The sequence below is a fragment of the Staurois parvus genome, unplaced genomic scaffold (assembly GCF_062004578.1).
Source record: "Staurois parvus isolate SC_StPar_1 unplaced genomic scaffold, SC_StPar_1.0 ptg000300l, whole genome shotgun sequence".
NCBI classification, from domain to species: domain Eukaryota; kingdom Metazoa; phylum Chordata; class Amphibia; order Anura; family Ranidae; genus Staurois; species Staurois parvus.
This window is the reverse complement of record NW_028318096.1, coordinates 1,000,199-1,027,690: the sequence shown is the minus strand read 5'-3', so window position 1 is coordinate 1,027,690 and position 27,492 is coordinate 1,000,199. Positions and strand designations below refer to the sequence as shown.

The 27,492-nt window shown below is 41.2% G+C and overlaps 1 protein-coding gene across 1 annotated transcript in view; it reads right to left on the bottom strand.

Moving 5' to 3' along the window:
- OLFML2B (olfactomedin like 2B) overlaps positions 1–27,492 on the bottom strand; it is a 239,819-nt gene that overhangs the window by 129,598 nt on the left and 82,729 nt on the right. Inside the window, exons 2-3 of the mRNA XM_089683074.1 lie at positions 7,196–7,459; positions 2,585–2,692 (exon numbers count right to left, since the gene is read on the bottom strand). Of these exons, the coding sequence (XP_089539200.1) occupies positions 2,585–2,692; positions 7,196–7,459 (372 nt within the window). The remainder of the gene's footprint in view (positions 1–2,584; positions 2,693–7,195; positions 7,460–27,492) is intronic.

Below are 27,492 nucleotides of genomic sequence, written 5' to 3'. Positions count from 1 at the left end.
CAGTGTTGATCATGTAAGCCAAGTAGAATTCCAGCCTCTTTGTCTCTCCACATATGGAGGAAACGTATCTTATAGAATTATTTAAAATTTCACTACCGATTACGATTTGCACTTGTCCTTCAGCCTCCGGTATGATAAATTAAAGGAGAAGTATAGACAAAGCTCTTTTGGCTGTACTTCTCCTGTGGATCACAACAGTGCAGTTCATTTTGCACTCCTGTAACCCATTTTCAGCTGACAGCAGGCTGAAGCCTGGTGTAGGCTGATGTTACAGAGCCATCCCAGGCTGGGGAAAGATTGCGACCATATGGTCGAGATGCAACCCAGTCTGGAGTGGCATCTGGCTCAGCCTCTCAGCGCGCCACTGGGATCCATCCACTCCGCAGCCCAGTGCTAGAGTGAGAATGAGAGGCAGAGCAGACAGTCACTGCTCTCTGCTTACAGTGGCGGTGAGAACTCAGCGATCAGCAGTCATGCGATCACTGAGTTCTCACCCTTAGAGCCAGCAGGGGACAGATGCAGCATCGGACTGATACTGCATCCACCTAGGTAATTATGATTTAAAGAAAACAATGTTTCCCATACTTCTCTTTTAACTTCACTGAAAATAAATGCAGTCAGAAACTCTGTGGCCTGCAACCTCCTGGCCTGATCCTGGATCCCTTGTACATCTGTGCTTGTCTATATCCTTTTAATTGTCCCGTCTATCAGTACCTTTCTCTGAATCTACACTACTTTTTACTTTCTGTGCCCGTCTCTTTGTCTGTGTGTAAAGCAGGTTGCTTAACCCTAAGACTTGGGTCACACTGCTGCAACCCCAAAGTCGTGCGACTTCCTTGCAACTTGCTTGCAATTTCCTTGCTACTTCCTTGTCACTTGCTAGCAACTTTGGTGATTTAATACTGTAGTCTATGGCACTCAGGTCACACCAAAGTTGCAGAATAGTAGTGCAGGAACCTTTTTTCTGTCACTGCGACTTGAGTTGCATTGAATAGGACCCATTTAAATGACTGTGTTTTGATTTGCCAATGCGACTTTATAGATCTCAAGTCACATATTAAGTCCAGGCAGTGTGAACCAAGGCTAACAACGTGGTAGCTGTTTTTCATGTAATGTGTTGTTAATTTAATTAAAAAATGTAACTGCAATTTAATACACTTTCCAAAACCATAATTTCCACAATAGCAACATATAAGTCTAATCCTTTTAGTCCATGTGTGACATGTGCAATCCACTCACATCCTTATGTAAGAAAATACACTCACCAGCCACTTTATTAGGTACACCTGTTCAATTGCTTGGTAACACAAATTGATAATGAATCAATCACATGGCAGCAACTCAATGCATTTAGGCATCTAGACGCGGTGAAGACAAATTGCTGAAGTTCAAACTGATCATCAGAATGGGAAAGAAAGGGGATTTAAGTGACTCTGAATGTGGCATGGTTGTTGGTGCCAGATGAGCTGGTCTGAGTATTTCACAAACTGCTGATCTACTGGGATTTTCATGCACAACCATCTCTAGAGTTTACAGAAAATGGTCTGAAAGAGAGAAAATATCCAGTGAATGGCAGTTGTGTGGATGAAAATGCCTTGTTGATGTCAGAGGTCGGATAAGAATGGACAGACTGGTACGAGATGATAGAAAAACAACAGTAACTCAAATAACCACTCGTTACAACCAAGGTATGCAGAATACCATCTCTGAACACACATCTCGTCGAACCTTGAAGCAGATGGGCTACAGCAGCAGAAGACCACATTGGGTGCCACTCCTTTCAGCTATTTACAGGAAATGGAGGCTAAAATTCTCACAGGCTCACCAAAATTGGACAATAGAAGATTGAAAAAACATTGCCTGATCTGATGAGTCTCGATTTCAGTTGTGACATTCAGATGGTAGGGTCAGAATTTGGCGTAAACAACATGAAAGCATGGATCCATCCTGCCTTGTATCAATGGTTCAGGCTGGTGGTGGTGTAATAGTGTGGGGGATATTTACCTGGTACATTTTGGGCCCTTACAAATTGAGCATCGTTGAAAGGCCATGGCCCACCTGAGTATTGTTGCTGACCATGTCCATCCCTTTAGGACTACCATGTACCTATCTTCTGATGGCTACCTCCAGCAGGATAATTCACCATGTCTCAAAGCTCAAATCATCTCAAACTGGTTTCTTGAATGTGACAATGAGTTCACCGTTCTCCAATGGCCTCCATAGTCATCACATCTCAATCCAAAAGAGCACTTTTGGGATGTGGTGGAATAAGAGATTCGCATGTATGTGCAGCCGACAAATCTGCAGCAACTGTGTAATGCTATCATGTCAATATGAACCAAAATCCCTGAAGAATGTTTCCAACACCTTGTTGAATCTATGCCACAAAGAATTAAGGCAGTTCTGAAGGCAAAAAGGTGGTCCAACCTGGTACTGTCAAGGTGTACCTAATAAAAGTGGCCGGTGAGTGGAGTTTTTTTCTAATATAATTTATTGTACGTAAATCAAGTTACATAACATATATTTCATTCTTTACTTTAGAAAGCAAAACATGGACTTAGAAATTGCAGATCTGAAAGCTTACCTCCTCAAGTTTCTCAATGCGGCCAATCATTTTTGTAGTCACACTATGCAGTTTCAGTAGATCAAATCCATAGAAAGCCCCTTCCAACATTTCTATAATGGTTGATAGCTACGGGACAGAAAATCTCTTGAGTTAATTCCATGGTGATTTGTACACTTGGTATTAGTGCAGTACAGACAGACAATCATTGATGCAGTATTACTAATCACTCAAGAAAATAATTGGTTTATCTATACAAATATTACTATTAGTAAATTTTATAACAATACCAGTCGTGGTGTCCCTGATCACCGCCACACCACTTATATTGTCCCTGATCACCTCTACACCAATTACAGTGTCTCTGACCACTGCCACACCAGTCCCAATGCCCCTGATCACTGCCACACCAGTCCCAGTGTCCATGATCATCGTCACACCAGTTACAGTGTCCCTGATCATCTCTACACCAGTTACAGTATCCCTGATCACCACCACAGCAGTCATTGTGTCACCATAAGGACTTGTTCTCATGTATAATGCTCTGTCAAGAGCCAACCCTGTTCAGATCACTCTTCGGACAGCTTTTGACAGGCAGTGAGGAAGCATTGTATCGCCTCCTCTTCATCTGCTTTAAAACGTGGACCCCACACAAGCAACCCCATTCACTTGAGTGGGTCAGGATTGGCAGGCATACTTGAGGTATACAGTAATTTTATCCACAGCTGCGAAGCAAAGCATTGCAGCTACAGCAGATGTATACCCCCTGCCACTGCGTCCGCAGCTAAAGGAGGCAGTGGTTAAGGATGGTAAAATCACTGCTCAGCCATAAGTTTAATGCCCCTCCCTTTCCAACCTCCCATATGAATGAGCCCTAACAGTGCAGCCAGTCACAGTTCTCCAGTCGCCACCACACCAGCCACAGTGTCGCCAGACCAGTGTAGATAGGATCAGTGTTCCTGATTTACCTGTTTATCGATCATGTTTCTGTCTGTTGCCTGGACCAATCCTTTACCCAGTGCTGACCATGAATCTGCCTGTGCCTGAACTGACTCATTTGCATGTCTGACTAATTATGTTCCTGAAAGACACCAGTCCTAGCCATCCCCTGTGGATAACTGAACTCCTGTGACCAAAAGAACTCTTTTGTTCTTCCTTTCTTTAGCCTCCTGTACTTCCTGGCAAGTGAACATGGCATTCCTGGGGAAGCCAAGTAGCAGTAGGCTAGGCTTGTTTGGCTATAGGAATTGAGACGGCTATAGGTGATGCTACACTAAGCTATATTCCTTGACCAACTCAAATAGAGATGACCATTACTGTTAATTGCCTTTTATACAATTGGTTGATTTGTGTGATACACAAGATACAATGTCTGGTACATAATCAGTCCAGGCACTGAAAAAGTCTCACGCATGTGGTATCACCATATTCAGAAGGAGTAGCAGAATGTGTTTTGGGTTGTACTTCTAAGTATGTCTATGCTGTATGTTAGAAATATCTTATTCAGTTGACAACTTTGTGTAATAAAAACTTAATTTCATTTATATTTTGCACTTTCCAAAAAAATTGTGGCAAAAAAATGAAGTCTTCAAAAACTCAATATGCCTCTCAAGAAATACCTTGGGTGTTTTCTTTCCAAAACGTGGTCATTTTATGGGTGTGATAAGTAGTCAGGAAATGAGAATCCTAGAAAGCCTAAAGGTACTTCTTGGATTTTGGGCTGGGCTGTAAAAAAAATCTCACACATGTGGTATCCCCAAACTCTGGAGCAGTAACAGAATGTGTTTTTGGGTGTATTTCTAAGTATGCCTATGATGCATATTAGAAATATCCTATTATTGACAACTTTATGTAATAAAAATACATTTTCATTTTCTTTCCTGCATTTCAAAAAACTCACTATGCCTTAGAAAATACCTTGGAGTGTTTGCTTTCCAAAAATGGGATCATTTTGTGGCGTTTCCACTGTCCTGGTGCATCTAAGCTGTGAAAAGGTCTCACACGTGGTATCCCCATACTAAGGAGGCAAAGCAGAATGTGTTTTGGGGTGTAATTATAAGTATGCCTATGCTGTATACGGGATAAAACTAGTGAAAATGACAACTTTTGTGAAAAAAAAACAAATTTTCTATTATTTTTTCATAGAATTTGTACAGAACATTGTAGCTTTTTTATTTAAAAAATGTATTCTTTGCACAATTTTATAACAGAAACTAAGAAAAATGTGTTTTTATTTCAACAGTTTTAGTATTTTATCATATTTATAGCAAAAAAATGAAAAATGCAGCGGAGATTAAATACCACCAGAAGAAAGCTCTATCTGTCTATCTGGTACAGTGTTGCCTTACTGAGTAATTGTTTTTAAGATTTTGACAAAGCTGAAAAATGTAAAAATGGCTTGGACAGGAATGGAGTTAAAGCTTTATGTGGTATTATGGAACCACGATTTTCATGGACAAAGCATGGTGATGGTGTATACTGTCAGAGCATATTTGGTTGTGAAATTGATTTTTTTTCTCTTCTACAATGAGGATGCTAAGATACAATAGAAGCACTCCACTCTGATTCATCTCAGTTTAATGTGTTTTTTTTCTGGTAGTTTTAGTAGAAAAACTTTTTTTTTCATTTTAACCACTTGCCCTCTAGAGGATTTACGCCCCTTCCTGACCAGGCCATTTTTTGCGTTACGGCAATGCGTTACTTTAACTGACAATTGCGCAGTCATGCAAATGACATTGAAATTTACATCCTTTTTTTGACCCACAAATAGAGCTTTCTTTTGGTGGTATATGCTCGCCTGTGCGGTTTTTATTTTTTGCGCTATAAAAAAAAAGACAGAAAATGTGGAGAAAAAAACAATATTTTTGACTTTTTGCTATTAAACATGTCCAGTAAAAAAATTAAAAAAATCTAATTTTGTCATAAATTTAGGCCAAAATGTATTCTGCTACATGTCTTTGCTAAACAAAATCCCAATACGTGTAAATTAATTGGTTTAAATGACGGTATATATACTGGAATTTTATAATTTTTTTTTTAGTAATGGCGGTGATAAGTGACTTATAGCGGGACTGCAGCGGGCATTCTGACACTGGTGGGAACTGACTTTCTGTCACTGACATCCCCAGTGACACCAATAAAGTGATCAGTGCTAATAAAAATCACTGACACTGTATTAATGGCACTGGGGAGGAAGGGGTTAGCATGTGGGGCGGTCAAAGGGTTAACTGTGTGCCGTTTACACTGTATCCTGTGTGTGTGTGCTTCACTGTAAGCACACTGCTTTGCATGGCTGTGCTGTGCACAGCCATGCAAAGCAGTGCACACGAGCTGACAGAGGAGAGAACTGTATTGTTTACAAACAGTTATCCCCTGCCCCGTGGGAGATGCTCGGCAATCACCGGACGCCGGTGAGTAATCACTGGCCTAGACCCAGTGATTGACAGTCGAGGCTGCAAATGGTGGCACCCCCTACCCGGAACTGCAAAATCGCGTATATATATATATATATATATATATATGTGATTTTGCGCACCCGTACCACCCTGTAGCAGTACTTTTGCTATAGGATGTACGGGAAGTGGTTAATAAGCCTGCCTTGACCAGCAGATAGAAATAAGCCAGTAGTAGTATGTGGCTGTCCTTGTTCTCATTGACGCCAAACTCCTGCTTCTAGCCAATTTCTATCAAACTCTTATTAACAATTGAGAGATTGTGGATGATACAGAAATGTCAAATTGGCCAGCAGCAGTACTATGTTAAATAGCAAGACTAGGTCCAAATTCATAGGGACAAAAGCACAGGCTCAGGTTTCACTACAAGAATAAGATACTGCATAGCATACAATGTATTATTGGCCATCAACAGGATAATTTTAAGCAGGAATGACAGGCATACCACGTGTATACCTAGCCTTTATTTTTGCATGAACATAAAAACTTGGTATCTAAAGTACGTTTTTATAGCACCAGAAACTTAAGGGACTTATTCACCCTTACATATGGGGCTAACTATGATTTCCCATGGGAGACTCAAAAGTGTTTCCTGCGGGTGGGAAGCCCCATTCAATGCAATGAAAGGCTGACAGTGACTACAGTCATTTGCGCTCGTGTGCATATAATTGAACATGCAGCGATTACCTGTGGATGATCAGTCCTGGATGCGGACCGTCTGTGTCCAGGCATCATGCTTACTCTGCATGTACACATGCATGCTCAAGTAAGCCAACAATGCAAATACAGTGATTTACCCTAGTTCTTCGTAATTTAATTTAGTAAATCAGGGCCATTACCTCTGAATTCTGTGATACTGGGATTAATTCATCAAGGTATGATAGCAATTAGGTGAAAAAGTGGCCTCTCAAGATAAATCATAGCCAATACTAATGACTGTCTAAGAATTTGGATTATCTCAGAGCTTTCAGAAATTCTGACTTCATATCTAAAAGCTCTGAAATATTACCTAAGAGTTCTACAGAATTGTGTAAACTGGCCCCAGGGATCTTGTGTAGAAATGTGCATTTCAGGAAACATAATTTCTAATTCTGAAAATACAAACCATATGGTGACACTGTAATTCAAAGAGTAAGAAGTAGCACAACTGCACAAGTATGTATTAGTATGGAACAACTACCTTGAAACCATTTTTCTCTGCTTCTTGTAACTTCCTTAGGCGAAAATCTCCCTCACAAGGGTTTAGAGCAGACGGTGGTGCTACACATGCACACTTACAGTCTGGTCCAGAAGTTATAGTCTCCACAGTATAGTAATCTTCTGCCTCTGAAGAACTCTTCTTATATGTTTGACATGAGTCTCTGTTCAGCGGCTTTACAACACACTTGCACTTGCAGTTCGTTCCTTCTGATATGGCTTTAACCTTGTCATAATCGCCCAGCAGCTGTGAAAAAAATGAAAACTGTCATCAAAGAATGCATGCATTCTCTATTGTAGCTACAATTTTTTATCAACAAAATTACAATGCTGGAAAGATAGCATAAATGTGTAAAGAATTAAAGGGGAAATATTTACGGTTAAATCTAGATTATTCTAACACTCCAAAAAACTACCAGTTACTGCTGTAAGGTCTCATTTAGATGGGCACTGAAACCCGCAGCCTGTTCAATGAGCGCCTTGTTTATGCAGCATGTTTACAAATCATTAGTAAGACCTCATCTGGAATATGCAGTTCAGTTTTGGGCACCAATTCACAAAAAGAACATTGGGGAACTGGAGAAGGTACAGAGAAGGACAACCAAACTGATAAGAGGCATGGAGGAGCTCAGCTATGAGGAAAGATTAGAGGAACTGACTTTATTCTCTCTTGAGAAGAGGAGATTAACCACTTGCCGACCAGTCACTGTATTAAAACGGCGACAGGGCGGCACCCCTACGCAAAATCACGTTCTAAAACGTCATTTTGCAAAACAGGCACCTACCCGCGCCACCGATCGTGGCTGTGGCTGTCAATCATCGGGTCTCGGCCGGTCATTACCCCCCGGGTCCCGGCGATTACCGGCAATCACTGACAGGGAGCACGGCTGCAGTGTTTACACTGCAGCTCTGCTCCCTGTCAGTTCCTAACACACTGATCCTGAGAGTGGAGTTAAGCTCTCAGGGTCAGTGTGTTCCTGTGAAGTACACCCCCCTCCGCCCACTAGTAAAACACTCCCCTCACAAGGTTAACCCTTTGATTGAATAAAAATGTTAACCCCTTCCTCCCCAGTGCCATTAGTACAGTGTCAGTGTTTTTTTTCCACTGATCACTGTATTGGTGTTACTGGAGATGCCAGTGACCTCAAGTTAGTTCCCCCCCCAGTGTCAAAATGTTCGCCACAGTCCCGCAGTCCCGCCATAAGTCGCTGATCACTGTCATAAATCGCTGATCACCGCCATAAGTCGCTGATTGCCGTCATTATTATTATATTAAAAAAAAAAAAAAAAGTATCTTTTGTAGACGCTCTAACTTGCACATAAACCAATTAATTTACACGTATTGGGATTTTTTTAAGCAAAGACATGTCGCAGAATACATTTTGGCTGAAATTTGTTACAAAATTTGATTTTTAAATGTTTTTACTGGACATGTTTTATAGCAAAAAGTCCAAAATATTGTTTTTTTTTCTCAAAATTGTCAGCCTTTTTTTTTATAGCGCAAAAAATTAAAAATGCACAGGCGATCAAATACCATCGAAAGAAAGCTCAATTTGTGGGAAAAAAAGGACGTAAATTTAATTTTGGTGCAGTGTTGCATGACCGAGCAATTGTCAGTTAAAGTAACGCAGCGCTGTAAAACAAACCGCATCTGTAAACGCTTCCTGACCGCCCTATAGCAGAAGACTGCTACAGAGCGGCACAGGTGCACAAAATCACACACATATATATATATATATATATATATATATATATTCACCTTGAAGTCATCACAGAGGACAAGGGGGCACTCTTTACGTCTGGAGGAAAAGAAATGTAATCTCCAAACATGGAAAGGTTTCTTCACAGTGAGAGCTGTGAAAATGTGGAATAGACTCCCTCAAGAGTTGGTTCTGGCCAGCTCAGTGGATTGCTTTAAAAAAGGCCTGGATTCTTTTTTAGATACACAGAATATAACTGGTTACTAACATTTATAGGTAAAGTTGATCCAGGGAATATCCGATTGCCTCTTGGGGGATCAGGAAGGAATTTTTTCCCCTGCAGGAGCAAATTGGATCATGCTTTGCTGGGGGTTTTTTTTTTGCCTTCCTCTGGATCAACTGTGGGTATAGGATTATAACTGTTTTTTTTTAATGGGTGAACTGGATGGACTTTTGTCTTTTTCAGCTAGACTTACTATGTAACTATGCCGCTTGCAGGCAGCCCCTTCATAACTATTGTGATGCATGGACACAGCAGCTCATCCCAATCTGACAATCGTGTGGGTGCGGGTGAGCAGTACTGACAGCAGAGTGTCTGCGCTCGGGCCCACTCACCCTCACAACTGTCGAATTGAGATGAGCAGCTGTGTTCATGCAGCCACTGCATCTCAATAGATATATAAGGACTGCCTGCATGGAGCACCCGGCAGGTGAAGTCGCATAAACAAGAAGCTTTTTCTCTGGCTATGAGTGTCTGCACTGAACATATGTTTTGTACTTTTATGTCCATAATAAATATTGCAGTTATTATCCTATGAGGTGCAATATCCTTTTGATGAGTTTCTGTTAGTTGCATATGAGTGTCTGCGCCCCTCTAAATGAGGCCTAAGTCTGGTTTAGTATTCCCAGAAGCCATGTACTATACAATTCTTCATTTGGGCTACCTTGCCCAGAGTTCAGCTTTAAATAGAGGTTTGAGGTATGCAGAGTTACAGGGCAGAACTGTTAGGCAACAAAACCTGGTATATTCTGCAAGAGTTGAAAATGATTCATATACAGTAACTTGTGTATGAAGAGAAGAAGCTGTACAATATAATGGAAAGATCTATGTTGTGCACAAATGAGATGTTTGAAGAAATAATTGCAATGTTTGAAGTTTTATAAATCCTTTCTGCGTAGTATCATTACGTTTCAGTAAGCATTTCTCTTCAAATTACAGGCCAAACCAAACATGTTTTCCTTTATTAAGGCACCATATCATTTTCTCCTTGGAGGTAAAGCATTTTTGGATAGTGTGCTGACTTAGGAAACAAGCATTGGCTTCAATGGTTTTTAGAAAACACTTGGATCTCTCTATTGTCTTCTCAAAATCTGGCAATGTTTATGGATTGGTTAACCACACACTGAGCTGAAATACAGGGTATTCCCAGTCTGCTAAAGGGAAATAGAGATGCTGAAGTCAGCATTTTGGTAACATGGTAAAGCTGCTGCAAACCAGTGGTTCAGATGAACTACTGAGGCTTCTGTAGGAATGCTGGCTCCCATGCTGTACAAAGATGACAAGAATGAAGGGCAAATTACAGGAATATCTGTATGAACAGAACCGTGCTGAGTTTACAGTAGGACTGTCATGGAATCCAGTGCAGAAGGTTTTATTTTTCCCCATGCAAAGTACCATTCACTTATTATGCCAGAAATATGGTACAATTGTTAAGAGAAATGTCATCTGGTATTCTTCCAAGTGAATGAAAATTTCCCATATGGAGCGCTGACATCACATCCTGCTACTGTTTGCATTATCATAATTACGCATGCATGCATGATCATAAGAGTATGATTTAAATGATCTGGAAAAGGTTAACCGTAAGAAATATTAAGTGAAAGGAGCAAAGATCTGCTGGTCTATGAAGAAGCTAAGAAGAGTGGAGTACGAGATGAATTCAGTTTTCTTAACTTAGTTAGCTACCAGCAGACCTCTACTAGTGTGTTTTGGAACAAGTGACTCTACTCAATCTAGCAAATGATATTAAGTGTATGCTTAACCATCAATGACTGCCCGCCCATGAGAAAAGCTACATACCTGCCTACTTCTGGGTTTTGGGAATGCGCATGCCCCTCCCCCCCAGCAACCACTGTGATTACACACAGTGGGAGCCTACCAGCAAGGCCCAGCTAATGATTCACGACCAGGACCTGCTGATCGCATGTGTACAATCATAGTCCAGAGCTCTGTGTTGACATTCAACACAGAGCTCTGTAGAGGGAATGATTTCTCTAAGAGATCTCTTAGTAAAAGCAGTACATTTTGTACACATTACACATTGTTAAGCACACATTTAACCCCTTGATCACCCTAGATGTTAACCCCTTCCCAACCAGTGTCATTAGTACAGTAACAGGGTATATTATTATCACTGATAATGGTATTAACGTCACTTGTGATGTCAGTGGCAGTCAGTCAGTTCCCCCAGCGTCAGTTAGTGTCAGATTGCCCACTGCACACACAGCATCAGATGTATAACACACAGCACACAGTTAACCCTTTGATTGCCCCAGATGTTAACCCCTTCCTGCCTAGTGTCATTAGTACGATGTCAGTGCTTTTTATTAGCACTGATCACTGTATCAGTGTCACTGGGGATGTCATTTCCTACCCAGTGTCAGAATGCCTGCCGCAGTCCCGCAATCCTGTTATAAGTTGTTGATCAGTAGTATAAAAAAAAAATCTAGTGTATACAGTATACCATAGTTTGTAGATGCTATAACTTACATGCAAACCAATCAATATACAGTTATTGGGGTTTTTTTTTAATCAAAGACATGTAGCAGAATACATTTTTGCCAAAATTTATGAAGAAATTAAATTTTTTTTTATTCGATTTTATGGCAGAAAGTAAAAACAATTTTTTTTTGTATTACATTATTATTATTATATTACAAATAATATATATTTAAAAAAAACAGTAGTGATCAAATACCACAAAAAGAAAGCTCTATATGTGTGAAAAAAAAATGACACAGCATTGCATGACCTCGCAATTTAAAGTAGCATATTGTGTTTTAGCAAAAAAAATGGCCTGGTCATGAAGGGGGTAAAAAGTGGTTAACATGTAATGTGTAATACTTATAGGTATTTATTACTTCTCAAAGAGACAACAGTACTCATAAGGAATCTATCTTCCAATGTTTCTAGGAGGGCAGTGACCAGTGGCAGAACTACCAGGGTAGCAAAGGTTGCAATTGCGACCAGACCCTGGCCATCTGGGGGGGGAGCAAGACAGCACCCTGTCAGCTCAGAAGTGCCCAACTTCTGGTACTGCTCATGCGGCAGGAGGCGGATCCGGCTCTGGCAGTGCAGAAACCCTGATTCCCAGCTAGGAAAATAGTGGCAGAGGCTGCTGGGTTGACATAAGTGAAGGAGCATGCAGTGTCAGGACCCCGGCCCAGCGCTCATGCTGATGTTTCATGTGTAGACTGGACTCCTCCTCCCCCTTCTCCCTGCACTTCACTGCAGAGACGGAGGACACCTGCTGTGGGAAGCGATGCCGTCAAGGAGCCGCAGTAATCAACAGGTAGAAATAATATAGGAATATACACTACAAGCTGGACCTGGCAAATGTCGATGCTGTGGCAGGGAGAGGGCGAGCAAGACAGAAATAGAACAGGAACAGGCTGGTCTGCATGGCATAGATCGATAGCAGCCATCGCTCATCAGGGCTCTCTGCAGGTGGCATTCTGGAGGTACTGTCTTAATCTGGAGGTACTTATTTTCTTACCTCCAGAGTGGCCTTTTACATCCTCTACAATGCCCCTTAGTATATCCAGAGTGCCCCTTTACATCCTTCAGGGTGCCCTTTACATCCTCCAGAGTTCCCTCTTAGTACCTCCAGTGTGCCCCTTTACATTCTCCAGGATGTCCCCTTGCATCCTCCAGGGTGGCTCCTTAGTACAGTACAGTAGTACTAAGGGGGCACTCTGGAGGTGGTAAGGAGGCACCCTGGAGGAGAATGCAAGGAAGCACCCTGGTGGATGTAAGGGGACACTCTGGCGGTACTAAGTTAGTTAGTTGTGATTGGACACAGCTGATCACATGACCGAGCCGAAATTTTCAGCTATTTCCGTTGATTGGTGATCTGCTTTGTCCGAGGGACACAGCGCGCTGTCAATCGCGCGCACTCCCGGAGCTGTACATGCGCGGTTAGAATGGGAGGTTTACTTTAAGTATCATTACTGTGTAAGTGGTTGTAAAGCAGGGGTCAACAGCCTGTCGATCGCGGTCTGTTGGCTGTGGGCAGGTGACAGGTAGACCGCAAACACGGCCCTCTCCCCCTTTCTCCCAGCCTCCTCTGCTGTCATTCTCAGTGCACAGCGGAGATCAGAGGACAGCACAGCTCAGGACAGAGAGAGGAGGAGGAGCTGGCCAAATGAAGTTTTCATATTAACCTGCAGGTGATTGGTTGGTAGGTCAGCCCTCCATCCTGAGCCATGCTGTCCTCTGCTCTCCGCTGTGCACTGAGAATGACAGCAGCAGCAGATGAGGCTGGGGGAAAGGGGGGGAGACGTTGTTGGAGGGGCAGAGGTCACTGCTAAGGGGGAAAGGGGGCCAGAAGACATTGCTGGGGGGAAGGGGGCCAGAGGTCACTGCTATGCGGGAAATGGAGGGCAGACGACACTACTGGGGGGGCGATGTGTTGCCCTTCACATCCCCCCCCCCCCACAGTAGTGTCCTCTGCCCCCCCTTTCCCCGATAACAATATCATCTCCCCCCCCAGCTGTGTCCTCTTCCCCCCCTCTTCCCCTTCCATGGACAGGTATTTTAAAAATCTGAACTCCCAGAAAGTGGCTGGGGATTGAGATTTTTTTTACCCCCACTCTACCCTGGTGCCCTTACGCAGCTGCCTAAGCAGCCTTATGGTGGTGCCCAGCATATGGCTGCTTAGGCATCTGCCTTAGGGCACCAGGGCAGCTGGGGGGCAGAAAAATCCCAATCCCCAGCCACTTGCTGGGAGTTCAGATTTTTAAAATAACTGCCTTCCGACAATCCCCTTTATTGTCCTCCTAGAGCACCTGAAAGCTAGCATCTGCTCCTCACCCTCCCACTAGCAAACAGCTGCTGCAGGAGAAAAATCCAGGGGAACGTTTCTAGTAAATGCCTCCACCTGCTGCCCCTCCCGTCCTTGTTCCTCCTTTTTTCTGCTGCCTGGCCCTTCCCTTAAGTGCTCCCCTTTCAACAGGGCTCCTAAAGAAATTGTGAAAAATATAAAAAAATGTAAAAATAAAAACTACTGACACGATTCACTGCCCTACTAACACCAACCTCTGCTCTATTGACACTGTCCACTGCCCTACTAACACCAACCTCTGCTCTATTGACACTGTCCACTGCTCTACTGACACCATCCACTGCCCTACTGACACCAACCTCTGCCCTACTGACACTGTCCACTGCTCTGACACCATCCACTGCTCTACTGACTGACACCAACCTCTGCCCTACTGACACCATCCACTGCCCTGCTGACTGATGCCATCCACTCTTCTACTGACACCATCCACTACTCTACTGACTGACAGCAACCTTTGCACTACTGACACCGTCCACTGCCCTACTGACTGACACTGTCCATTTTTAAGGTAGGCTACGTTTGTATTTTTACAGTGACATTTGTTTTATTATATTTTTCTACATTTTCCTTGCTGTTTAGTTAGGCCTTGCTAATTACTTTATTTTTTTTTAAATGGTGCTGAACCCCGGTGATCTTTAATCTCTTTCATGTTGTTCAGGTAGATCTCCACCTCTGAAAGGTTGCCTACCCCTGGTCTAAAGGCTATAGGTTTTATATTTTACTGTAATGTGCTTTCTGCATTAAGGTTAAAAACCATTTAAATGCGGCTCAACCCCCAGCCTCCCATATACTTACCTGAGCCCAATCTCGATCTAGAGCTGTGCCCGGGAGTAGCAGTTCTGCTCGCTCTTTCCCTCCTCACTGGACTCATTGAGAACAGCAGGAACCATTGGCTTCTGCTGCTGTCAATCAAATCCAGTGATGGAGTGGGGAGCGGGGCTGAGCGTCAACAGATGTACATACTGCGGTTTGGGATTGAGCCTGCACGAATGCCCCCATAGCAAGCAGTTTGCTAAAGGGGCACTCGGCAGGGGGAGGAGCTAGGAATGCCAGCAGGGGACCCAAGAAGAGGAGAGCAGGTAATTATAATATGTTTTTTTTAAATGCTTCCACTGTTATGATCACTTTACTGTGTATTGTGCTTGTCTCACTTTAGTTTTAATTTGGTGAGAGTCACTTTATTTGTTGTATTTTTTTCTTAAAATTGTCTTTGTTTACTCAATAACCTCTGGAAAATATGGGCTTTATAATGCTTTCTTCAAACATTATAGATTGTATGTATTTGGTACGCTGTTAAAATCCCTTTTTTGTTATTATATGCTGACAAACACATAAAAATGTTAAAAAAAGTTTTTGAACTTTTTTTTTGAATGATTACTGCAGCCACTGCAGCCATTATGCTATAGCTGGCATAGTAACCGGAAACCACTCTGATTGGTTCCCAATTATCATTGTCAGTGGCAGCTGGGAATGAGAGTCAGCAGCAGTGCAAAGTGTTGGCTGCTAGTTCTCAGAGGGGGACATTTATAAACACCCAGCACATGGCATCTTAACCCTTTCCGGCCTAAGAGTAAAACAAATGTTAATACCTAGGCACAGCCCACCCTACCTGCGTCGCTATTGGCTGCTGAACATGTCAATCACTGGGTCCCAGCTGGCGATTTTCGGCTTGGACTCGGCAATCGGCGGCAGAGCTGACAGAGAAGAGACCTGTGTGCAGGGGCAGACTGACCATTTGGAAACTCGGGCACTGCCCAAGGGCCTGGGGTCAGTAGGGGGCCCCATGAGATGCCCCTGGTACCTTTTTCATAGGCTTTTTTGAGTTTGGGCAAGGACACAGGGGCCCCATGAGTTGTCAGTCCACCCCTGCCTGTGTGTAAACAACGCAGGTCTCTCTCCTGTCAGCAAATATATGTTGCTTTGTATTTCTCTGCACAGCAAAGAAATACAAAGCAGCATGTCTCCCTAGTAAAACACAAAACAGCACATGATGTAAAACACACACAGCACACAGTTAACCCTTTGATCATCCCTAATGTTAACCCCTTCCTGCTCAGCGTCATTAGTACAGTGCTTTTTATTAGCATTGATCACTGTATTAGTGTCAGTGGGGATGTCAGTGGCAGTTAGTGAGTTCCCACCCAGTGTCAGAATGCCAACCGCAGTCCCAATATAAGTCGTTGACTGTCGCCATTACTAGTATAAAAAAAAATTCCAGTATATATATTGCCATTTGTAGATGCTATAACATAAACCAATTAATATACACTTATTGGGATTTTTTAGCAAAGATGTAGCAGAATACATTTTGGCCTATTTTTTTTACTGGATATGTTATTTACCAAAAAGTCAAAACATTTTTTACTTTTTTCTTTCAAAATATTTTTTTTCAAAATTGTCGATCTTTTTTGGTTATAGCGCAAAAAATAGAAAAAATTCAGAGGTAATCAAATACCACATTACATAAATTTCATTGTTGTACAGCGTTGCATGACAGCGCAATTTTCAGTTAAAGTACTGCAGCGCCGTATCACAAAAAATGTCCTAGTCAGGAAGGGGGGTAAATCCTCTGGAGGTCAAGTGGTTAATAAGGGACTGAACAGTACTGACTGGCATATTCAAGGCTTAGGATATCTTTCTATATTTTTTTTCCATCTTTATAAAGTTCCGTTACCTTGTTACACAGATCTTTTTTGTTCTTTTCTGCTCCCCATGGCTCAGTATCTAGCCTGCTTAGGGCATCCATGTGAGAGCTAACAAACTCATTGACTATTTATACATAGATACTAATTGAGATTTAAAAAGCCACAGATGTGGGAAATTAACCTTTTATTGCCATTTTAACCCGTGTGTGTCACCTTGCGTGTCTGTACCAGGGCATTCTAGGGTATGGAAACTTTTGATCAGGGCCATTTGGGTGATTTCTGTTATCATTATGATTTAAAAAGGAGTCAAATAACTGTGATAATAAATGGCTTCATATGATCACTATCCTCAAATAAAAGTTTTTTGTCATGATCAGTCATATTTTTAATATCGATGCATAATTCACGATTCCTTCCAGGTTATGCAAACTTTTGAGCACAACTGTATAGCGAGTGAATTATTGAATATAGAAGCCAATTGACAACTTTGGAAATATTCAAATACCTTTATTTACAGAATAAAATATAATGATCAGATGTAGTGGTTGTGTTTCTCCAATGAGAGCTTTTGCTTTCCATAGCATCACTGTTACTACATTTTGGATCATATCACAATCCTTTGTAAAGCCAGAGTTATAAATAAAAGATCTTAAAGTATAAGATGTTCATGCAGACATGAAGTGTACCTACTGAATTATGCCCTCTATCTGTCTAAGGGGCTAGATCATTGCATGTGGCACATATCAATTGCAGATGTGGGATCCATCACTGTTAGCTCCTGGGACCTGCTTTTAGTTTTACAGATGAGGTCTTGGTTTGTGTATCAGTGCTGCTATTAGCAGCAATTACAGTGTTGATCAGCATTAAAAGCTATGCCTCTTCAGTGCTTCTCAAAGTGTAAAACACTAAGAGCTCTTTTACACTTGCATTTGGGTGATGGTAAAAAATAAGCCGTTGAGCTGCATTTTTACCTCCCCAAGACTGCCCCCCTAAAGGCAGTCAGATGGGGTTTAACACATATCTCTGCCACAATGCTTTGTTTCATTGCCTCGGCAAAAATGATGCATTTGGAGGCATATACTGCACTGATTGCGACCCATATAAGTGAATGGAGCCACACAGCAAATAACCTGCAAATGTGTGTAATGCCTGCGTTTGAGGTGCAGTATTTACAGGATTAAAACAGACAATGAATGGTAACATATTGCCTCCTCGTGATGCAACATATTGCCTCCTCTGAAAAGCAATCCACCACAGGTTATTTTTCAGAATAGCAGCAAAGGCTGCTATATGTATCAAATTAGCCTATATGCTTTTTCACACCTTGTCTGTTGAACTGCGTTTTTCTGCATACCATCACATACTGTATGTACACTATGAACAGGGCACATAGAAAACAGTCCTTTCTATCCCTGACTCCCTGAGCTATTTAAAAAAAAACATGCTATTTAAAATTCAAAATGTTTTTTTTTATTTCATAATCCCCATAAGGATTTGTAGCCTAAGCATTTAAAAAAAATCTGCAAAATAAAAAAATGCACCTCATTTGTAAAATACTTTTCCATGCTTGAGTCCATAAATTATTATTATGGTGTCAATTTAAATATAGCCAACTGTGGAGTAAACGCAGTACTTTATATTAACGTGCTTTAAAGTGAAATCTTGTCAAACTGAAAAAAATGCACTTTTCAAATATATTCATTTTCAGCCTACAGAGTGTACAGTAAATAATTTGTAGAAGACTGCATCACCACAAGCATGCCTTGATTGTTCCAAAGTAAAGCAATTTACATAATACATATACCTTTGCTTTGGCCCATTATAAACTCTAAAGCTGGCATTACATCTGTAGACTGTGTTAACATGTTGTAATGTCTACATGTGATAACATGCCATGAGGTCCACATTTTACTATGTTACCAAAATGTATTGTAACACACAGTATCTGCATAGTATTGCCATTCATTTGTATGGGTTGCAGCCAGGGGCGGACTGACCATTTGGAAACTCAGGCACTGCCCGAGGGAGCGGGGTCAGTAGGGGGCCCCATGAGATGCCCCTGGTAACTTTGTCATAGGCTTTTTTGAGTTTGGGCAAGGACACAGGGGCCCCATGATCCCCTATTGCCCGGGGGCCCCATGAGTTGTCAGTCTGCCCCTGGTTGCAGTACACAACATTGCACAGATGTAAAGTTAGACTTAGGATTTATATACTTGCTTAAGCTTAGGCCTAAAGTTGTGTAGCCCTATGCCCTTAGGAGTCACTGAGTTTTAGGTCCTCCTACAGCTTTACACAACCAGGCAATGCGCATTTACTTCCGCAGGTTGCATTCAGAGTCAGTAAACAGTCTTTGAGTTTGGTTTTGTGATTTTTATTAAGGGGTTGATAACTTGGGTAGGGTTGAGGGGTTCATGGGATGCTCAAGGGAACTGAAAACTTGAGGACAAACTCCTTAGCAACGGTCTACAGATGTGGGCAAAACAGTCTCTCCTCTGAGAGCATTCCAGTCTTTGATGTACCTCCTCAGACCACAGATGAAGCCTCCTCTTCACCCAGCTGCCTGAGGGTATTCCCTGGGCAAGGGGGCCCAGTGACTACCAAATTAGCACAACAGCCCAGGATGAGAAGCTAATTGGGTTCTCCACCTGACTGCCCTCTCCCCTTATCCAGCCCAGGGGGTGTAAGAGTACTCACACTGTCCTCTCCTGATCTACCCAGGCTCTACGATACTTAAGGGTTGCCTTGGTCACCATGCCCAGCCTTCTGCCAGGGGATAGGCCAAGGTCCCTCAAGTAAGCAGATCAGAGCTTCCTCTCCTCCTCCACCCCTCCTCCAGAAAAAACTCTCAGGTTTCTGGAGAGGTGGGAGGGCTCCATAAGCTCTGACCTTCAGAACCTCCCTAGCCTGTCCTGAGGTGAAGTCATGCCTCACTCACAGGCTGACTCATCCCAGGCTGCTACTCAGCCTCTGCCTAGAAAAATAAAATAACAAAACCTAAGTAGCTAAGCTAGAGTGTGTTATACTTATTTTTCCTTAAACATGAAGAAAAACATAACTATAACTATTGTTAAAAATATTCCCTACCTATCCTGCCTAACCTGTAACCAGGTTGTTTTTGTCTTTGTCCCATTAAGGAGAATTATCTTCACTTTATGTTCTCTAGGCACATAAGAAAGTAAAAGGAAATGTCAAAATAAGGGAAATCCCGTCTTAGACATTTCTCACCAAAACAAATATACTTGGAAGATTTGTCCTCTACATCTGCTTCAAAAATAACTTTGATTTTTTTCCTTAGTTTCAATCCTAGAGATGATGATCACTAGGACATAAAAGAAATGATGAGTCAGCCCAGTAAGGACAACATTAAAAACATGACAGAGGTTCTAACCTTTCTCTACTGTATCCAACACTAGCAAAAAGGTTACTAGCCTAACACAAAAAGAGGTACAATTACACTTGAACAGTATTAAAATAAAGTACCCGGTACTAGATGGCATGTATCCCTGTGTTGTAAAATAATTCAGCTCAGTAAATGAGCTCATTGCTCTTGGATGTACTTTCAACCAGAACAATTCCACAAGACTGGCATAGGAGTCATTCCAAGAAGGGAAAAAAGCTAGAACCTGTAAACTATATAGAATAAGCCTGGATTCTGTTGTGCATATTTTATTTGAAATCATTCTGAAGAAAAGCATATAAAATATATAATAGAGCACAAAATAATAATGGAATCAACATGCGTTTATAAAAAACTAGTCCATGTCTAACATGACACATATTATGAGGAGAAAGCTAAAATTTGGAATTTGAAAATGCTATTGATGTGATACATATGGATAAACTGGTCTTCATAATAGCTTGGTACTGAGGTTGAGGAAAAGATTAGGAGAGAACTTTTGTCCAATATTTGATCATAATTGTTTTTTCTATTTTCAGATGTTCAGTGATGGTTGTAAAAGTGATCCCACACTTCATTCCGAAAAAAATGCACCATGTTGTCTTCTGTATTTCCTCACATTCTAATTAGGAGAGCTAAGGAGGATAGATAGATAGATAGATAGATAGATAGATAGATAGATACACATGCATTTGTATTTATTCCTCATGTATTTGTGTCCCCAATTGTCATGCACTATAAGGATTAATGATGGCTGATGTGCTGAGGGGACTGCAAAACACAACCCATTTCCATAGCTTGTAGAGTCATAGAATAACGTGCCATTCCAAGCCTTCTAGCACTCTTCTCATATGTTGGAACCAGGTGCTGGCTTGTAGTCCATTACATATCTGAGTATAATCCACACATAGCTCAGTATAATCTATACATATATCAGTATAATTCACACATATCTGAGTATAATCCACACATAGCTCAGTATAATCTATACATTTATCAGTATAATTCACACATATCTCAGTATAATCTATACATATATCAGTATAATTCACACATATCTCAGTATAATCTATACATATATCAGTATAATTCACACATATCTCAGTATAATCTATACATATATCAGTATAATTCACACATATCTCAGTATAATCTACACATAGCTCAATATAATCTAAACGAAAAGCCACACATTGATGATGTCTTCACAGGCAAAGCTTTAATCAGTTTACAAGCTTTAGCACATTGCCCTGTCTTCAGGATCACTGCTCTGGCATATTTCACCCAATGAGTTTACAGGAGAAATATAGCCAAAGCATATTTGGCTGTACTTCTCCTGTGGATTACAGGAGTGCAGTTCGTTATGCACTCGTATGACCCGTTTTCAGCCAACAGTGGGTTAAAGTTAGCTGTCAGCTGACGTCACTCCACCATATGGTTGGGATCCACCCAGTAGCCTGAACCAGCAGCTGACTCAGCCTCTCAGTGATCCGCTGAGAGCCTGAGCCAGCCCCTCCTGCCCCTCCACAGCCCAGCACTCCAGTGAGCGTTGGGGGGGGGGGGGGGGTAGGGTAGAGCAGAGAACTGGAGACTGACAGTCCTGTCTCTCTGCTCAGGGGAGAACTGAGCGATCAGTGGTGTTTGATCACTCAGTTCTCACCTTTAGAACCAGCAAGGGACAGATGCAGCATATAATTGATGCTGCATCCACCTAGGTAAGTATAATAAAAAAAAAAAAAAAAAAAAAAAAACTCTGCTACTTCTCTTTTAATCATTTCCATGGCTGCTTCAGCAGATATTGCTTTACCTTCAATAACTATTCTGGAGAATTCTATACTAGGAATAGAGACTTCAAAACTGTCAAGACCGTCAAAATCAATAGGTGAATCACCAGTATAAGATGCTAACTACAGATATGCAAATCTGTTCTGTTAGTAGATCTGTTTTACAGGTTTGGATACACCAGTCCCCCTTTTTAATACCTTTTAAATTATTTTTCTTATCTAAATCAAACTAAAACAATGTACACCTCTCAAGATACTAGCCTGGAGCACCAAGAATATTGGTTACTATTCCTAAAACAAGAAGGCAGACCATGGGCATATTGTGCTCACCCACCTTAAGGTGATGTTTAAGCTAAGAAGCCTAAAGCAACTCTGTGAACACTACAGGCTTGATTTACTAAAGGCAAATAGACCTTGCACTTTGCAAAGTTCAGTAGCACTCTGCAAGTGCAGTTGCTCCAGAGATTACTAAATGAGGTACAGCTTCACTTTGCAAAAAACACCCCATCATGTGGAGGGAAAATAAAAAAAGCATTTCTGCTTGCATGCGATTGGATAATGGAAGTCAGCAGAGCTTCTACCCATTTACTAAGCTCTGGAGCAACTGCTCTTGCAGAGTGCAACTGCACTTTGCAAATTGCACAGTCTAGTTGCCTTTAGTAAATCATGCCCAAGATGTTGATATACACATGGCTGTTCTGCACCTCAAATACCCTCAAGAACACAAAGAGGTTGGTGGAAAGAATTATGTGCAAGGTACCTTCTCCAGTATGAACCGGTACTATTTATTTTACATTTTAAGAAAATATTATAAAAGGAACCTTCACCAATTAAAACATATACCTAAGTACATATAAAAAAAAAAAAAAAAATCACTCTTCAATGCATTTAGGGGCTTTATTTTAAAGAAGAACTTCAGCATAAATATAAAACAAATACTGTAAATAGTGAAGGAAATAGCAAAACCAGCTTTTGCAAAAATATTTAGCATTATTCCAAAAATTGCATCTATAACACTTTTCCCTCTTTCTCTGAGGCCAGGTACTTCTGGACTCGCCCCAGCCTGTTACTGGGCAGTGAAAGAAGAAGCAGTACAGTGATGGGCACATCTCTTTGTCACTCTGCTTTCTCTTCTTATCAGTATGCTTCTTGTCAGCACTTTAAGTTCTCATGCACACTGAACGTTTTTACAAAGGCTGTTTTTGGCTTTTGATGTTTTTTTCTAAAGCTAGTAAATTCCTCAGCATGTTATCCTATGTGTCCATGCACACATAGACTGTAATCAACATTTTTTGGCAGGCACATTTTTTGGCTGGAAAGAAAACCCCAGGACTAGTGGGTTTCTAGATGAGTTTTTTAGCTATAAAAACGCTCTAACGCTGAAGAACGTGGCGAAACATGATAAAACGCCGCAAACCGACATTTTTGGACCTTTTTTTACCAAAAAAAATTTTTTGTAAATAAAAGTTAAAAAAACACAGCTAAATGCGGCTAAACACTAATGAAAAAACGCTAAAAAAAGCTGAAAAACGCACGTTTTAACATGACTTTACACAGCTAACGTTACCAGCGTTATCAAAACACCCAGTGTGCATGGAGACTAACTGACTGGCTTAATGTACTTCTTCTTTCGGCCACACTCCAGCACTACTGTAAGGAGACTGCAAAATGCTGATACCAGTTTAAATTCAGATACTTACACTGCTTGCATTTAAAAATGAAATATTATCTTTACAGAGCTACCTTAATGTGTGTCTTTATTATAATATTGAACAGATGACGTGGTAAAGGTTTTTAGCATAAGTTAATTGTATACAGTTTTGAGTTTTTGATTTTTCAATCATTTAAAATATTTTTAAATCTACAAATAATTGTTATTTATTAACTCAACTTAATTTTATTTCCTAAATTTAGCAGGAATTTTGGAAGTAATGGTGTGTGTGTTTGTGCATAAATTTAGTGTTATGTCAAGTTTTTAATGTGCAATGTAAAGTGCATCGCAAAGTACATCAAAATGCATGGAAACATGTATCAACATGCTTTTGTTTGCATTTTCATTCTGTGTTCAGACTGAAAAAAAAAAAAAAAAAAGACGAAGGAAACCTGACCAAACAAGAGAATAACATACTGACAGTGCATACAGTGTTCCTAGAAAGTGTTGAACCCAGGGCCCCTGCATTATTAAGCAACAGTCCCAACCATGTAATCACCATGCTAGGGTTTGACAATGGTTTCCTATGCTAGCCTGTGGTAAATGACATATTTGGCCCTTTATGGCCAGAATCACCCAGAATTGGCACCCTTTGACCTCCAGTTATGATTTCATGTGTTAAATTTTGGTGATATAAAATAAAATATCAATTTGGATTGAAAACTATAACTGAGGCCGGACTGTAGCAATTTTGAAGCTTTTCTAGTGATTTTGGTTAGTGTTCAATAATAGGTACTGACGTTGCTTGCTTTCTACAGTTTTTAGGCCACATTAGCTATTAACTTAAGTGAAACGCTGGGGGTTATTTACTAAAACTGGAGAGTGCAAAATCTGGAGCAGCTCTGTATAGAAACCAACCAGCTTCCAGGTTTTTTTTTGCCACGACTTAACTGAACAAGCTGAAGTTGATAAGAGGCATGGAGGAGCTCAGCTATGAGGAAAGATTCAAGGAATTTAATTTATACACTCGAGAAGAGAAGATTAAGGGGGGATATGATCAACATGTATAAATACATCAGTGGTTCATATAGTGAACTCGGTGTAGGGTTATGCACCCTGAGGTCATCACAGAGGACAAGGGGGCACTCTTTATGTCTGGAGGAAAAGAAAAATAATCTCCAAACACGGAAAGGTTTCTTCACAGTGAGAGCTGTGAAAATGTGGAAGAGACTCCCTCAAGAGTTGGTTCTGGCCAGCTCAGCAGATTGCTTTAAAAAAGGCCTGGATTCTTTCCTAGATGCACATATTATAACTGGTTACTAACATTTATTTGTAAAGTTGATCCAGGGAATATCAGATTGCCTCTTGAGGCATCAGGAAGAAATTATTTCCCCTGCAGGAGCAACTTGGATCATTCTTTGCTGAGTTTTTTTTGCCTTCCTCTGGATCAACTGCAGGTATAGAATTAAATCTTTTTAAATGGTTGAACTGCATGGACTTTTGTCTTTTTTCAGCCAGACTAGCTATGTAACTATGCAAGTTAGAAGCTGATTGGCTACCATGCACAGCTGCACCAGATTCTCTAAATCTACCCCATTATTTCTGGCAAACAAGTAATATGTAAAAGCTGATTGATTTCCACAAATATTAAGATGTTCCATGTTTACATTTTATCTGTTTAATGCAACTATTTAGCTAATTAGCCAACATGGTAATCTACTACATCTATAGTATCTCACACTTCTGGAATTATGAATCTGTAGGCAATTATTATGCAGTTCGTTAATACTGATAGACATAAAAAAATCAGCTAGTGCAAGAATGTTTCCAATATCCTGTAATGTATATGTACAGTTGTGCCTTTTTCTAGCGCAGAACAGCTGCAAAATATAACTGACGTGGCTCCTCTGCTCAACTGCTCTTGATTATCTGATTGCTCTCTAGCCAAGAGAGCGAAACAAAACTTCCAGAAACCAATGAACATTGAGGAAAAGGAAAAAAAAAAACATTCCATGTCATTATCTATATATAGTTTAATAGCTGTGGCTGAAGTACAAGTAGGTAATATATCCTGATGACATCATTCATATGCAGAAGCTACCAGAGATTTTACATTTTGTTTCTTGCAAAACTAGAAAATGTAATGGGAGATACTTCCATGAAAACTCTATCTTTTAATAAATATATTTGTACTTTGTGTACACTGACCTAGTATTCCAGTATAATAATCTTAGTCATTGCACAGAATGCTTCACTTCCATTCTGGCTGGCTGGTTGGCTGTTAGGAAAGATGGCTAAAAGTACAGTAACTTGTGTGGAACAAGTAAATGACCTGTTAACTGCTTCCTGTTCGCTCTATAGTAGAAATACTGCTACAGGGTGGCACGGGTGCACAAAATCACGTATATATACACATGATTTTGCATCTCTGGGTAGGGGGCGCGAGCGCCCTACCCACGCCGCCATTCACTGTTGCGGCTATCAATCACCGGGTCCCGGCAGGTAAATACTCATTGGTGCCCAGTGATTTCCGACGATCTACAATGGGGAGGAGAACTGTTTTGTTTACTAACAGTTCTCCTCCCTGTCAGCTTGGACACACTGCTTTGGATGACTGTGCACAGCACAGCCTTCCAAAGCAGTGTGCTTACAGTGAAGCACACTGACGCGGCCCCATATGTAAAACACTCCCAGCACATAGTTAACCCTTTGATTGCCCCTCATGTTAACTTCTTCCTGCCCAGTGCCATTAGTGCCGTGTCAGTGCTTTTTTTTAGCACTGATCTCTGTATTGGTGTCACTGGGGTCAGTTCCCCCCAGTGTCAGAATGCCCACCGCAGTCCCGCTATAAGTCACTGATCGCTGCCATTACTAGTAAAAATAAAAAATTCCAGTATCTATACCGCCATTTGTAAATGCTAAAACTTTCACGTAAACCAATTAATTTACACTAATTGGGATTTGTTTTAGCAAAGATGTAGCAGAATACATTTTGGTCTAAATTTATGATGATATTTGTTTTTTTTTATTTTTTTGCTGAACATGTTTAATAGCAAAAAGTCAAAAATATTGTTTTTCCGTTTTGTTGTTTAACCTACCTGGCGGTTTTCCCGAGTGTAGCTCGGGGTAAAATTTCTATACCACAAGCGGTAACCCCGAGCTACACTCGGGCTTACCATGCGGCGCTGCTCTGGGGGTCCCTGCAGCACTTACCTTGTCCTTCGTTCCCACGATGTGTCCCCTGCAGCGTCCCCGGCCATCTCCTCCGGCCGATGCCGGCATCCGGCTTCTGTGTTCCGGTCCCCGTGACGTCGGGACGTACCGGCGCCGCCGGCGGTGGGAGATTTAAAAAATTTAAAAAATGTCATTTTTTTTTTTTCCAATTTTAAATAGTAAAACATTGCTGTTTCATCCCATTTCACATACATATTGTCCCTAGTGCTTTGTCCTGTGCCCTGCCTGCATTTTGTCTGTTCTTTCTGCCTGGAAACTTAGAAAAGTCCATGGCATCCAAAAAGCGTCCCTTTACGTCAAAAGCGGTTTTAGACCGGCTAGAGAACAGCGATAGTAAATCAGAACCACTTACAGAATTGAGTGATAATGATTTGTGGGGAAATTTTCCTAAAAATTACAGCCTACAATAAAAAACTATTTCCATGCGAAAAAATGGTACCGCTTTCAGCACAAAAAATCGGAAGGAATCATACCGCCAAGGAGGTTAACATGCGTCACCCGTCCATGTGCTATTTGCTGTGAAGGCCAGTTATAGACTGGGGCAGTGACTGTTTTTTGTACTATTGAATTGTTGGTTAAGGGGGGGGAACTGGACACCTTAGCTGCCATTGTGCTACATGCTGGGTATCCAGTGCACCCCTGTACCTTTAAGGTCCATCTGCCCTCGGTTTATCCATTAAATACATGTGCCTCTACTGTAGGGGCTCTTAAATTTGTACAGTTAGGAAATACAGAATACTGGG